This window comes from Asparagus officinalis, chromosome 1 (assembly GCF_001876935.1).
Source record: "Asparagus officinalis chromosome 1, Aspof.V1, whole genome shotgun sequence".
Classification (NCBI taxonomy): Eukaryota; Viridiplantae; Streptophyta; class Magnoliopsida; order Asparagales; family Asparagaceae; genus Asparagus; species Asparagus officinalis.
The window spans coordinates 79,774,537-79,791,308 of NC_033794.1; the positions used below are offsets into that span (position 1 = coordinate 79,774,537).

At 37.7% G+C, this 16,772-nt stretch overlaps 1 protein-coding gene across 1 annotated transcript; it reads right to left on the minus strand.

Moving 5' to 3' along the window:
• Window positions 585-16,486, minus strand: LOC109836370. Its single transcript, XM_020404257.1, is given in 9 exon segments — window positions 585-1,139; window positions 1,141-1,239; window positions 1,481-1,588; window positions 1,590-1,622; window positions 1,624-1,740; window positions 1,742-1,813; window positions 1,815-1,882; window positions 1,885-2,065; window positions 16,220-16,486. Coding segments are annotated over 9 exon segments (1,059 nt in total). The 3' UTR covers window positions 585-1,025.

The window sequence follows — 16,772 nt, forward strand, 5'->3', positions numbered from 1 at the left end:
AACATACCCCCGGGGCCGATCACGTGGGTCCCATGAACATTACTCCCTGACCTTGCATTAGATTTTTCTCACGTGACAATGATGTGACACTGTGGATAAATATGAACTCCGTTAAAATAATAATATCCGAAAATAAAATACTATACACAAGCACGATACAAAAAAATTCATGCTTTTTGCATCTCAGGGACGCACCCTCCCCTTTGTGCAAAGGAAAAGACCTTCCACAAAAGAAGCTACCGGCTATATTTCCTAATCTCCATTATCCATAAAAAGCATCTAAAGAAAAAGCGAGCCTACAGACGTCAAGTTTTCACCAGTAAACCCATTTAAATTCACTAATAATCCCCATATTAATGCTGTTATTTGTCTTTTTCAACAGTACAGGCAATAAATAAGAAAACATCTTTCCTCCATGCCGCCCTACTGTTCACCCTCACCCCGGTCCTGGCACGAAATCACCATGGCAGCGCTCGCAACCACCAACATGACTCCGCAAAATTAAAATTGCGTTATCCAAACAATCCCGTCAAAAAAATCACAAAATGACAAACAGATGCAAGGACAGGGACACATCACGATAGTTGAATAGAAATCAGTAGATATATAAATATACATTACAATATCTTGCAAGTGAGCCCAGAGGCTTTCACATAATTACAGCTTACATAACAATATTAAATTTCTTAACAAAGACCCAGAAAAAGAAAAAGAAAAAGAAAAAAAAACCCGGACATAAACATAGCATGATCATATAGAATCAGAAATTTTTGATAATAGCAGAGCGCTACCAATCTTCAGCGGCCCTTAAAATCCACCACCACCATCATCATCATCTGTACACAAAAAGAACCATTAATGACATCTTACTTCCTTCTACATCCAAGATCAACCCAAAATGTAACCGTCATTGATCGATCATCTTCGTGTATTTACACACCACCGCCCTCTTTCCTCCGCGGACCAACAAAAATTAACTTCACCAGTACTCTTGGCAAAAACAGAGACCAATGCGGCCATTCACTTCACGAGCCTCGGACACACCAGCCGACGTCGGGCCGGGTCCCGAGCCGACCGGAGCCGGCTTCTCCATGGCAGCTCTCCTTGCTCAGCCTCTCGTAACATCTTTTCGCCCTGAGAGGCCCTCCCGCTCTCCACCCTCTCGACATGCCCCCCTCCTCGTCCCCGTGAGCCCCGTCTCAAACCCTCCAAGACCACTAGTCGGCGTCCGCCGGCAGGCTACAGAACGCCCCTAACCATGCCGGTCCCCGGGCGGCAGCGAGCGGAGGCGGACGGGCCCTCGGCGAATCCGCACCCCACCGGCGGGAAACGACGCTCGCCTTCTCTAGCTGCCCAGCTTCCTCAGCGAAAAGCCAGCAATCGCTTCAGCCGGCCAAGACGATCCTCCTGCGCCGTCGCCGCCCGCCGCACCGGAGCGACATGGCGGCGACTTCAGGCGGGAGAGTCGCGAACAAGGCACCTGCTGCGCTGCTGCTGCCTCCGGGCACCATCCGTAGCTCTCCAGCGAGTCTTCGGGCTCTTGCGGGCAAGACCTAAGCTGTCTCGCGAGTGGGTGAGCGAAGAAAGCGCAAAACCCGGCGGCGGCAGGCCGTCCCGTCCTTTGCAAGGCTGGCCGTGGTACCTCGCCGGATGGAGGGCAGCACGTCGAAACAACCGTGGCGCCATGTACGCCACGTGTCGCGCCGGCTTTCGCAGCTCGCCCTTCCGGAACTCGGGGCACGGCGACGCCGGAGTTAGTGAACTTTCCTTCGATTCCGCGGCGCACTGGCCTCTCGCCGGGGTGCGCGTAGGGCGCACTCGTCTCGCGTCCAGTCGTGGACGGTCCGCGGCGCAGGCGGCCGGATCTTGAACTCGTACATGCGAACTCGTCGCAAGAGTAGGCGTCGACGGCGGAGTCGGGAGAGATCGCGCCGGTCGTCGGACCCTCGTAGCGGGTGTAGGAACGCGCCCGGCGATTGGGGGGCTCGCGTCGTCGATAGAGGGAGGACCAGGGAGCGGATGTAGACGCGTCGGCTTCTGATGCATCATCATTTTTATATCCTATCTTTTTGGGCCCGCCAGTTTCTCATTATTTTATTTTCACGTTCAGTTTATTGTTATTTTATTTTCCCTTCTCGGGGCCTCACGGAGCGAGCAAGAAGAAGAGTAGGTGGGGGTAAATATAAAGGCTGAGGGCTGACCCCGGTTAGCCTAACTAGAGTTAGCTGCGGTAAGGGCGGTGGATGTGCTGCTGGAGTGTGATCCGCCGTTGTGTACGGTTGGGGTGTTTGGGCATGGAGGGTGGAGATTTAAAGGATGGGCTTGAGGAGGCATGGACACGTCGGCAGGTAGATGCGATGCGGTGTCAGGCATGCGCGTGGAGTGGATGTCCGCTGGGAGGACGCGTGGCCTATGCTGGTATCCCCGCTAGAATTTTTATATTACTGATCTAATATAATGGTTATTATGTTGTTGTACGTTTTTTTACTAAATTCCCTCTAAACTCCAGTAATTGCAAATTAGTACTAATTTATTTATTTACGGTTTCGCTTATCACTCACATTAAACAAGGCAAAGACGCCCTTTTACACAAAATTAGTTTTTTTATTTTTTTGCCTACGTATAATCTGCATATTTTAGATATTACCATGTGTATTTAAACGGTGTCTAAGAAGAGTATAGATGTACAATGTAATATAAAGTATATGGCTGAGTTAGCAACATTCAGACACAACAGTCCAATATGTAAATACAATAGATTTGGGCTTTAAGGCGGAAAGAAAACCTAGGGGAGCGTTTGCTGTTCAAGGGGGACAGCGGATCAGGTGCAGGATAGCGACAGAAGCGGCGTACGAGGTGTGAGTGAGCCGCTGGTTTCGCAACCTTCGCTGCTTAAGATGCGCATGCTAGCCATGCTACCATGGAGCGTGTTTCTAAACTGCGCTTTTTAACTTTGATGCGGGCATTTCCAAATTCTATAGGGGAGTAAATTATAGCTGTTGAGTGGTCTGCTGCTTCCGGGTTGGAGTTTTACAGTCTACGTGGCGTTGGACAGGTGGACAATGTTTAGTTTTTTGGAATTGGATGCGTAGGAGCCAATTAAAGGGATCGATTGTAGATGATTAACTTGTTCATAAGAGACAAGTTAATGTCCATGCATTATAACGTCGTCCTTTCGGTGCGGAGTGCGGGGAATAGTAACTAGATTTATCCGGAGGATCTGAGCCTTCCTAGCTCAGAAAAGGGAACTTATTAGTTACTCATTTCTCAAATTGGAAATTGATAAGAAACAAGGGGAAACTGTGTCAAGGCCCCAAAAACAACATCTTCATATAAGACAGTCTTTTCATTTTTTTTTCACGTGGTTCAGCCCCAAAAATCGTGACAGCTTGTATTGCAGTCATTTTTAGCAATTATTACCTGCCAACTAAACATAGAGAGATGAAAAAAGTAAAAAAAAATTACCAAAATGTCATTATTTACTCTATTTTTTTCATGTTAGGTCTATTTAGAGTTCGTGTTAGGTCTATTTAGAATTCGTGTTAGATCTATTTAGAGTTCATGTTAGGTCTAATTTTAGCTCAATTTAATTTATATTAAGTCCAATTTAATGTTAAGTCTAATTTCATGTTAAGTCCAATTTAAATCTAATTTCATGTTAAGCCCAATTTAATTCATATTAAGTCTAATTAATTCTTTTTAAGTCTAATTTAAATCATGTTATGTCTAATTCAACTTGTTTTAAGTCTAATTTAATTGGACTTAACATGAAATTAGGCTTTTTAAAATTTGAATTAGACTTAACATGGTTTAAATTAGACATAAAAGGAATTTAATATGATTGAAATTAGATTTAAAATTTTGTGTTAGGTCTAATAAAAATTCGTGTTAAGTCTAATTTCATGTTAGGTCTAATAAAAGTTCGTGTTAGTTCTAATAAAGTTCGTGTTAGTTCTATTTCGTGTTCGTATTAGTTTTAACTCATGTTAGGTCTAATTGTTATTCATGTTAGTTATATTTCGTGTTCGTGTTAATTCTAACTCAGTTCGTGTTAGTTTTAATTCATGAATTAGAAATAAATTAGAACTAAAACAAACCGTGTTAGTTCTAACTCAGTTCGTGTTAATTCTAATTCATGAATTAGAACTAATACGAAATGTGTTAATTCTAACTCAGTTCGTATTAGTTCTAACTTAGTTCGTGTTAGTTCTAATTCTTGATTTAGAACAAATACGAACTATGTTAGTTCTAACTCAGTTCGTGCTAGTTCTAATTCATGAATTAGAACTAACACGAACTGACTTAGAACTAACACGAACTGAGTTAGAACTAACATAGTTCGTGTTAGTTCTTATTTATCAATTAGAATTAACACGAACTGAGTTAGAACTAACACAGTTCGTATTAGTTCTAATTCATGAATTAGAACTAACACGAACTGGGTTAGAACTAACACGAACACGGAATAGAAATAACATGAATACCAATTAGACCTAACATGAGTTAGAACTAACACGGACACGAAATAGAACTAACACAAACTTTTATTAGAACTAACACGAACTTTTATTAGACCTAACATGAAATTAGACTTAACACGAATTTTTATTTGACCTAACATGAATTAGACTTAACACGAACTTTTATTACACCTAACACGAAATTTTAAGTCTAACTTTAATCATGTTAAATTCCTTTTAAGTCTAATTTAACTCATGTTAAGTCTAATTAAATTAAACTTAAAACAAGTTGAACTAGACATAACATGATTTAAATTAGACTTAAAAAAATTAAATTAGACTTAATATGAATTAAATTGGACTTAACATAAAATTAGACTTAAATTGGACTTAACGTGAAATTAGACTTAACATTAAATTGGACTTAATATAAATTAAATTGAACTGAAATTAGACCTAACATGAACTCTAAATAGACCTAACATGAAAAAAATAGAGTAGATAAGGGCATTTTGGGGTTTTGTACTTTTTATCCTCTCTCAATGCTTACTTGGTAGGTAATAGTTGCTAAAAGATGGTTGTAGCATAAGATGTCAAACTTCTTTGGGCTGAACTACATGGGCGAAAAGTTAAGAGGTTGCAACACATGAAGATGTTGCTTTTAGGGCCTGACATAATTTTCCCAAGAAATAATTATATAAGAACATTAAAATATTGTTTTCATACTCCCTTTAAAAACACGAGTACGGAAAATCTTTTTAAGACAAATATATCCATTTATAGTTTGAACTACCTTATCTATAATCAAATTCTAATTTTTAATGGTCAATATTACCCTTCACTATTTTAAATATTTTATTTATATCTTAATCTATCCTAATCATAATCATATCTTATCCTAATCCTATGTGAACCATGTTTAGCTTAACAATTTAAAAAAAACTAATATTAATAAAATATATAAAACATAAAAATGATATTAGTTTGTTAAGATAAAGAAATTACAAGTAGATAACATATTATAATACATGAAGTATTGCAAAAAAACCATAAAAAATTTTAAAATTGCAGAAAAGACCCTGAAAAGTTCAAAATTATAAAACTCATCCAAATGTCTCAAAACTTAAAATAAAAAACATGAAATTAAAAAATTAACATCAGTTTGCAAAGAATTTAAAATTTACAGTTAACACCTCAATGTCTTAAAAATTATAGAAACATCCTCAAAAGTTTAAATTACAGACAAGCACATTAAAATTCTAAAATTTTAAAACTTACAAACAACACAGATGAATTCAAGAAATTACCATGATACACCTAAAATTTTTGACATTTAAATTTAAAATTTTTAATTAACACCCTCAATATCTCAAAAATTATAGAAACACCTTCAAAAGTTTAAATTATTAAAAGCCACCCTAAAATTTTAAAATTTATAAATAAAATAAGATGAATTCAAGATATTACCCTTAGACACCTAAAAATTAAAATTTGCCAAAATTAACCTCAAAATTTTTAAAAAACTCATTCAAAATTTAAAAATCGTAAAAAAAACTCTAAATTTTCAAAAATTTTAACTAGCACACATCAAATTCGTCGATTGGTAGACCGCTGAAATTTAATATTTTTCAAAATTAATCTATAGTTTTAATAATGTTAAAAGACACCCTTAAAATTTTAGAGTTACAAGAAATATACTAACATTTAAAAAATTACCACCAACACATGAAACATAGAATTTACAACTACCAAACTTAAAAGTAAATTTTTTTAAAAACTCTTTCAAAATTTTAAAAATTATAAATCACACCCTCAAAGTTCAAAACCACAAAAATGGGCTAAAATTTTAAAACTTGGCAAAGAAAAGTGTAATTGTTTGGTATTTTTCATATATATATATATTAAAATTTCTAATTTAGGGATTTACTATCCATTTTCAACATCTAAGAATAGTCTAAGTTGATACTGGTAAACAAAAACAATAAGAATTGATTAAAAACATCCGGTTAATGGATAAAATTTTTAAAAATATTATAGATTAAAAATTATCGGCACTATATAAATTAAAGTAATTTCATATAATTTTAGTAATAAGTTGGGGTAGCCAAAATACATTCGTAACATTAATTGATAGATGTTTAAATCCATAGAAATGATAAAACACTATAATATTATACCTTAGCATTAATTGATTTTAATTTAGAAACTTTAATCTTTGACGTTAATAATATTTATAGGGTAAAAGAATACAAGGAATTACATATGGAGAAACTATTAGAATATTTAGAGATAACTTTAAAAGAATTGAGTTATTTCCATTGCAAATGGGAAAGTGATGGAAATAAATCTAAAATTCAGAAAACGTCAATGAATCACTTGAATTGGCATTAACATAAGACATATCTATTAATGAAGCACTGAATGAGTTACATTAAAAAATAATTTAATAACTTTATCCTAATCAAAGAAAAAATCTCCATGGAAGACATAAGAAAAATTAGTAAGTATTCATAAATTCCATACTGTGTTCTTCAAATTAAATATTAATATTATAATCTAAGAGAAATTAGTAATGAATAATGCAGGTATTTATTTTAGATCTTTATGAAAAATGATAAGGATAGAGCAAAGGTAATATTATTGAAATAACAGAAATTCTTATTGGATGCACATCAGAAGAATTCATTTTAGAGGAAAATAAAGAGATAGCTTCTAATTTATTTAAGTAATAAATTAGGAACACAAAGAATTTTATATATATGAAATTAATATTTATTCTCATTGAAATAGAAAAAAAAATCAAAGTCTATATTTTGAGCAGTTTGTGTTGAACATCATAAGTACATTTGACTTCTTTGTAAAGTTAAATGAGATGATAAAAAATTAACGAGCCTAGGAAAGATAATAGCATAAAAAATACAAAATTAGCCTGATGTCACAATTGATGTAGATGATGAAGACAATACTCTAGAATTGTCCGAGAAATGATAAATGATAAACCTGAAGAAGGATTGATCTTAACTCAATAAAAAATAAAATAGAAGAAATAAAAACAATATTTTATGAATATTTTATAGAATAGTTTAATTATTTTGAGTGAAATTAGGAATCTTTAGAAGGGAGTTTCATGAATTTTTTTCAGTACTTTTATATTCTTATGTGGATGTTTTTATCATATAAAAGTATACTAGAGTTAGCATTAATCTTTAATTTATATTTTTTTATGAAGTCTATCAATGATTAGGAATAAACTTCATATTCTCTTTTGTATCGTTTTAACATACTTTAAATCAATCATTTTGTCATATTGGTTTTAAACATTCATCTTCCTTGTATAACACTATTTTAATATTTTTCACTTTGCAATGCTATACTTTCTCAAATAAATCTTAGTCTTCCTTGTATAACACTATTTTAATATTTTTCACTTTGCAATGCTATACTTTCTCAAATAAATCTTAGTTTCATATCTGCCAAAAATAATATGAATATTCAAATTATTTTTAAATTATATTTGTTTTTTGTCAATTCAAATATCAACATAAAAATTTAAATTGGGTGTATCACATTTAAACAAATATAAAAAAATAATCGGGATGTAAGAGTTTAAAGAAAAAAATGAGAGCACAAACTGTCAAAAATACTTAATCATGGTATTAAATCAGGTGCATTGCACGTGTGTAAAAACTAGTAACCCAAAATGTACGAGTTATATTACGGTACCCTTATTGTCATTGTGTAACTATACAGGTAATTCTAAAATATGTCTATCAATATTGGACGCTATAAAATTATCGATTGTAATCAAACGCCATGTTACCACCATTCGTCTTTTGTTGACGACAAGTTTCTTTTTGAATGTTGGTTAAGGTTAGGATTAGAGTTAGGATTAAGATTAGGTTAGGGTTATTAAATATGACAGACTTTAGGACTAGCAATACAATTATACAATAAAACTTTAGACATCAACCTTTCTTATAACCCTAACCCGACCACAGAAAATGTTAACTTGATGCGAGACTCCAAAGTCACTCATCTAATTATAATTAAGTTCAAACTTATCTCTGAGGATATAACGAGCAAAATCACGCTGAAACCAAGGAGGCCTTCCCCCGGCATTGAAATTTTCTTTCTTCACTAGTAAAAAATAGCTTGTGACAAGGTAATCCATCACCGATGCTTCAAATTATATCACCAATCCACATCTGTGACCGAAACTGAGGCATTGCTGTTAAATTAGGTAACTACATATGTCTTTAGTAACATAAGCATAGAATATCTCCATGATATCTTCTAGTTGTCCATGATATAATACATCACAATGTACTAGATTTTGGATTTCGAGCTGAACAACATTGAGGCCCGCTAGCACCAGGAGGTGGATGCAATGGAAAAGCTCCTTAGAGGGTCCCACCCCTAATCCCATGGCGCCAAGCAAGCGCTTCTATTGAGAAGCTCTAAGGCGAGGTGACCTAGATGAAGGGGGAGGTCAGCCACTTCCAGCAGGGAATCTCCGAGCGAGATGGATGTCTGACTACAGGGGTGATTCCATATTACCCCACGTTTTTCTTAAAAGGCTCCTATATGCCGTTATAATGTTTGTGCATAGTAACGCATATCCCTTTTATACGTGCGGCAAATAGAAATCGTCACACCTGTTATGACATGGTGATTCTATCTTATGGAATAAGATAAATCGCCTTCTTTATAATTTTGGGGCCATTCTTACACAATTCATGTGTATTCCTTCATTTTCAGTCAATTTCCCTTCTATAATCTTCCCTGTTAGGGAGGTTACGGGTCAAAGTAGCGCCACCCATTCTTGCTATGAGGGGATCCTGCTAGTCGAGTCAGCTCCTCAGTTCAACTCAGATTATAATGAGGAAATGATGGAGATTCTGCGACGAGGTGACTATTGTGTTCTGCGATGGTTGATCACGGATGCAGCTTTAATTCCAGAACAGAACTCAAATCAATGTGTGAGGAAGCTAGATTTCTTGTTTGGTGACTCTGTGAAGTACCAGAGGTTATTTTCTGCAGGTCTTCACAGTGGTTGCATAGGAGTGGGTTGACATTTTTGTATCTACCCTGGATTCATCTAGATCATTCCCTTTTGAAGTTCAGAAATCTGGCCGTCGGTCGGGAAATGTTTTGGAGACTGACGGAAGACCACGGACATATCCACTGTGGTTTTATCGACAGAGATGCTTCCACCCCGGGTTCTAACGACAGAGCTTCTGTATGAGGACTTCATCCGGGTATTTTAGGTCGGGATAACCTGCCCCAGTATGAGATAGCGGCGAAGGCAAGCACTATAAGGAATTGGTTGGCTGTGTTGGGAAGAGAACTCCCCATTAAGAAATTCAGATGCTATGGGTGGGTTTACTATTTTGGAGATAAGTGGTGGATGAGAATGATTCGATATGTATTGAACTGTTGGGGGCGTGAATTGGCGGAACTAGGGTTATCAGTACCTTTCCGCACCAGCATGTATGGTCTACACATCAGTGTTGACCATTTCTTTGTCTTGTTCGAGATTTATAATCTGAACACCAACATTTTTTTACCAAGAACGGGGAGTTGGGGTTGCTGTTACATGAAATGATGAAGGTATCGGGATTGCCTATAGGTGACGTTCCGTACCAAGAATTCTTCCCAACGGTTAGTCAATTGAACAGGACTAAGGCTCGGTCGGCTGCGACCTATGATACCTTATGGGAATTGACATGTCATTACCATATAGCTATGGCCAGATGGAGACCAAAGCTAAAAAGAAATCCCCCCAAATTAGCTTGAAACAGTTCGTAGATTATTTGTTTAAGAATCTTGAGAGTCGTTCAAACACCGTGTGTGAACTATCTCCCTTAACTCCGGATGAGATTAACTGATTATTGGAGAAGACGAATGCATAATCCTACACTTTCCGTTCAGAAGACGGCTTTCCTCACGGCACCAAGTTCCGTTCTTATTTATAGCAGGCTGGTGCTAAGATCAATCCAACTACTCTACTGGCCGGATTTCTGGCCATATGGCTGAAGAAGTGTGTCGTGCCCCACCAACCCTCTGATGCAATGCCGATTAAAGTGTTATATCTGGCAACGCAATTAGCCACGGGTCGTATATTGTCCTTGCTCCCAACCATGGTAGCTGATATTCACAGTGGACTACGATAACTGGCTTTTACATTTACCCAAGAGGGGAAGAAGCCCTCCGCCGAGATCCCCATACCGAAGCTGGAGTTGCCGTACACTTATTTGATGACCTGGTTGGTGCTTCATCGGCCAGATTTTATGTCGGCTCTTGAGACGGTGGATCCAAGCCTCCCTCTGTTGCTGATTCTTGAGGGTTGTAAGTGGGTTGGACGTTAGTGGCCGAAAGTATCTAGATAATTTAAAGTCCACAAATGTTGGGAGTTTTTCTCTTGCTTCCCTCAATTCTCAAGGACTTATAATGAGACTCTGTTGGATGCTGAAGAACCAAGACAGGACCGTATGGTTTTAGACGTCAGCTACTTTAGATGGTTGATGAATATCTGTCCTGGTTATCTGGTATTCAGGGTGAAGGATATCTGCCGTATTGAGCCTTATTTTCCATGTCGGTTTGCTCATCAATTCGGCTATGATCAACTATATATCAGCAATCCAAACCGTCAACTTAGAGTTCAGGGTGGACTTATAGATGGGGCAAGAGCCTGGTTTTGGAGCATTGTTGGTTGTACCAATGCTCAATTCAACCTTCCATTAGCGGTGCCTCCCTTACAGATGACGTTCTTATATTGTAAATGACTTATAGCTACCAACGTCATCACCAGGAAGAAAATGATCTCGAAGTTTGAAGCAGAGGCTGCATCTAAACATGCTACAGAATTTGTTCGCGAAACCATGCTTTCGCGAAAAGGAAAAGAATATGCTTAGTCTTCAAGAAGAGGAAAACAACCAATTCGTTCAGATGCCAGTGAAGAGGAATTTCAAACTGATGAAATGGAGACCTCCGAGGAAGAAAGTGAAGATGACACCAGAACTAAGGATTAGGCTGAGGGTGTCGAGCCTGATATTAGTGATGCAACAAAGGAGGTTGATCTCCCTCCTTCTTTCTTCGAAAGAGGGTATGTGAACCCTTCCATTGCTGTAATAACCGTGAAATTTTGATATTAGTTAGAATAATTTTCTAGTATTTTAAAATATTTAATTATTATTTTAAAAGAGTATTTGTAGGTGCCTTAAGGCGACGATAGAAGAGGATGCTTGATCGAGTCGTCTTTCGGTTGAGCAACTGAGGCGAGACCTTAAGGAGGAGCGGTCGACTCATCAGGCGTTAATGACAATTGTTAAGGACCTGGAGGATTGACTCGCTCGCCTAGACTTGGAGTAGTATAGGGTGAAAGTGGTCGACGACTGGCGCCAATGTCCCTTGGGTAAAACTAAGGTGACCTTGACTTGCAAGGTTGGTGTCGACTACTTGGCCTCCCTGCGCCCCTTGCTCTCATCCTGCGCCTAACCACCTTTATCCACCCCGAGTCTCTCACTGCCTCGACATCCTAAAGCAGTGCGAGTTGAGTGGAGGGGGGTTAGAACTGGGGTTGGAGGATGACGATGACAAGTTGGGGGATGACCTTGGAGAGGACCCTCCCGCTTCTTCTTCGGCTGCTCCTGCCCCTGCCACTCCTGCAGAGGACCTCCAAAGCCCTACTCTTGGATCCGGTCGAGAGATCTGAGGGATTGTATCTTTTGCTTTTCTTTTTGTAGATATCGATATGCCTTATTGCAAATATTGACATGGATAATTTAATAAAATTTATTTATAAAAAACTTTAAAACTTAGAATAAAGATTTGAACTTTACTCTTACTCTGGAACTTGCCATGTTCCTTGTTTTTGCTATGTTAGCTTGTAGCTTTGTTCTGATTGAGAGAACGAGTGCTGATTGTTATGAGTCAGTCATGTTGTTAAGGCCCGAGTGTTGAAGTGATCGAGACGAGTGGCTCATTTTACGCCTTTTATTAGCATGATATCTGGGTCTTTTTGTCAAAGAAGACCTGCAAGGTAAAGTGCTTAGGGCTCAGTAAGAGCGCCTAGGTCTTTTCGGCAAAGTGACAACCTGGAGGTTGTGCCTAGGTCTTAATGTGGACACCTAGCTCTTATCGCCCTACTGAGGGCGGCCCTGATGGTAAAATGGCAAAATAACAACCCGGAGGTTGGGTACCTAGATCTTAATGTGAACGACTATGTCTTATCATCCTACCGAGGGCCGCCCTAATGGTAACACTGTAAAATGACAACTCAAAGATTTGGTGCCTAGGTCTTAATGTGGATGCTTAGGTCTTATCGCCCTACTGAGGGCCGTCCTGATAGTAAAAAAGCAAAATGACAACCAGGAGATTGGATGCCTAAGTCTTAGTGTGGACACCTAGGACTTATCGCCTTACTGAGGGCTCCCCTGATGGCAAAACAGCAAAATAACAACCTGGAGGATGGGTGCCTAGGTCTTAATGTGGACTCCTAGATCTGATCACCCTACTGAGGTCCACTCTTATGGTACAACAACAAATGCAGGAGTCGACTGAATGGCAAGTGTGCCTTGGGTTACCCTGGGAAAGCACTAAGAACATAGAATTCCTCCATAGGTTGGGCACTACATCTAAAACCCCGTGAATTTTGAAAAGTAGTGTGAACTATATTGATAATGAGCTCTAATTATAATGAATATCATTTATGGATGAATGATTATGCTTATAATTGATTTGAGATCAATTAAGAGTATATACGAGAGTATACAAAGGTTAAACATGCACAAAGAAGAAATCTAGAAAAATAAACAGTTAAAGGTATATCTGCATTACACACCGATACAGTTCGAATCTGGAAAAACTAAAAAGATAAAAGTTGTAGGTATCTTCAATAGATATCCAACACATCTTAAAATCACCTAATTCTGAGGTCGTACGTGAAAGTTACAGTCAAAATACCAAAGACTATTTTCCCGGTCCGACTAGGTTTCCTGTTTCAGGTTTGGGCTGTTTTGATTCGGGTTTACAGTTATATATATACACACGTTTACACACGAAAAACACATCTTTTCATCAATATTTCAGACCCTAGAAGCCCCTTTATCTCTCTCTTAAACCCTAATCATAATTTGTGAGATTTAGGAGAGTTATTGAGGCGTTTGTCGAGAGGAAGACGTGATTTTACGACTTTGGTAAAGAGGGATCTTGCACGCACGTGTTCAGAAGTTCAAGACAACGTTTGAGGCAATATCATCTTCCTCCAAACCTTTTCCTGTAGTTAATTTAAGATTTAATATGTTTAATTTATGAATCTCATGTTTAAGCTTAACCCGATGTTTTAAAATCTTAGTTTATGATGTTAATATTTAAACTAATGTGAAAATCTATAGTTTTAGTTGCTGTTTATATTAGTTTGATGATCATGATCATTAGGGTTGTATTTAATTTATTTTAACTTGTTAATCATGTTTAAATCATGTTTAAATCCTAGTTTAATAATTATTTGAGTTTTCTTGCTAATTAAAAAGGTCTAAACCCTAGGTTGATGATACCTAAGTAATGTAAGCATGTTTAAATGAATTTATTTCTGCTCAATATTTAGAATTTATCATATTTACTTAACCATATTTATAAATTAGGTTATTTGAGAAAATTTTGATTAATTAGGATGTTAAACGGTAATTAGTTTAATTCAAGTGTTTATATCATGATGAGTTAATTCTTTTTAAGTAATTATGAAAGATATAATCTTGTTATATGCCTTATGTTGATAAAAATAAGTTTTTAAATAAAGTTACAAAATACAAAATATCAGAAAAGCTGAACTTGTGTTTTCCTCTCTAGCTGGTTGACCGACCATGACTAGTCGGTCGACCGGTGAGATCCTGAGCGTGCACATTGTGTGCACGGTTGCTTTCGGTCGACCGGCGCCCTAAGGATGGTTGACCGACTTGTGTTCTCTTTGTTTATGAGTGGTTTTTTTTGTATCCTTTGATCGCAAGTGCGGGGTTCGAGCCGTACGATGACACACGTACAACCATGAACATACATGAATAGTATTGTAGCACACACACAGATATCCTGGAGAGGATTATTACATGTATTGTTTTCAACCACACTTGGGATATGGATTATTTAAACATTATATACATGCTACTAGTACAGGCCATTGAGTACAGGCCTTTGAGTCGGGTTTTAGGATGCTTGATCTAGTACTCCGTCCCACACATAGATGTGATGAGGCTTGTGAGTCGTATACATAGTATGTCTTGATTTGGTAGTCCATCCTGCACGTTGATATGATGAGACTAATGAGCCGTGTACACTATTAGGATGCCAATTTAGTATTCCGGCCCGCATGATAATGCGATGAATTATAAACTTTGTAAGGATTTGCATTGTGATAATTATTCGATAGCCTGAGTCCTTGTGGACACCATTATGAACATGACTCATCGTTGAGTCATATATGACCGAGGTACTTTACTCTTGTAAGTATGCGAGATTATATGTTGTTTATATTATCTTCTAAGGGATAGTGAAAGATATTTTTGGTCCGATATTATGATGACTTTACTTTCTTGTATTGCTTTTCTTTATTCCTAGTTTGGAATTGATAATTAGTGATTCACAATTTGAGACATATGGTATATACATGAGAGTTTCCTTGTTTGAATTATTTCACTCGACCTACCAGTTTCGTGTTGTGAGTTTCTAATTATTAATTCTATTTAGATTGTTTATTCTTAGTTCGGTATTGATATTTAGTTATCTGCAATTTGAGACATATGGTATATACACGAGGGTTTCCTTGCTTGGATTATTTCGCTCGACGTACCAGTTTCGTATTGAGTTTTTAATTAATAATTCTATTTAGATTGATTATTCTTAGTTCGGTATTGATATTTAGTTATCTACAATTTGAGACATATGATATATACATAAGAGTTTCATTGTTTGGATTATTTCGCTCGACGTACAACATCTTGTGTTGTAGGTTTCTAAATATTAATTACATTTAGATACATGATAAATGATCTAGGTAGACTATGCTTAATAGATAGAGCCTTTATCACATCTAATAACCCTTCCCCTGAGGACAGATGGAGATGATCTTGCTGTAGTACTCTAACGCTCTTGTTGTCTCTATTTTTATTTTTTTTCAATTCATTTTAGGCAGCAACTCAAGCTCCGGAGAGCCGCGGGATGATGGACTTCTAGCATAGTCCCCATCACATGCTTTTAGTAGATGAGACTCTACCATAGTTGATATTTTTTTTGAACATTTAGAGTTTTATATTTTATCTTGTAAAGTCTGTGTGTCTTAGTTTATTTTCAGTTGACTCATATTGAGATACTTCATATTTATTTTAGACTCCCAGCATAGTCGTAGTTACATGTTTCTTATAGGGCTTCGACCAAGCCTTTGCCGCTACCTCGTCTCTAGATGATTTCGTTCAGTACGAGAAGTAGGTGACCCCGCTATTTCGCAGGAGTAAAGACTACGATCTTTTAGAGCAATACAGAAGGAACCTCTAAAGAAGGACATCATAGTGACAAATGCAAGGGCAAGAGATATTTTGTAGGACTCGGAGGACACTAGCAGAGGGGAAAGGATTCGCAATACTAGCAGTAAGGACCAAATAAGAAGGGGTCACGACAAGATTCAAGAGCACCTCAGCAGTGTAAGATTCAGGGTGCTTGTTACAACTGCAACAAGATCAGACATAGGGCAAAGGATTGTCGCAGTGCACCAGTAGGAGGCCAGCAGGACAGGGGCCAGGGCCAATTGTAGGGCAGTGGACATGGCCAACAACAGCAGAGTCGTGGATAGGGTCAGCAGCAGCAGGGCCGTGGATATGGCCAGCAACAAAGGATTGAGGCATCACTGACCATTCTGAGGATTGAGGGGCCAGCATGACAAGTCCACGCCATCCAGGAGATACCTCAGGGACAGATAGTCTCATACGTTCCACCAGCTTTAGCACAGCAGTCTTCAACCACGGGTAGGGTTTATGCATTCGTATCACGTGATCATGGTGCGAGCAGAGCCATGGTGGAAGGTACGTTCCTTGTGAACTCCTTTCCAGCTCGGATCTTGTTCAATTCAGGAGCTTCACATTCTTTTATTTCTCATTCATTCATGGATAAGCTTTAACTAGTTGCACATCCCCTAGATGTACCATTATCAGTCTCTACTCCTTTAGGCGAAGTGTCCCTATTAGAGAGTATCTGTAGGAGATGTGTCATCGATTTAGATGAGTTTGAGTTTATCATCTATCTGATCATTTTCATATGTTTGAGTTT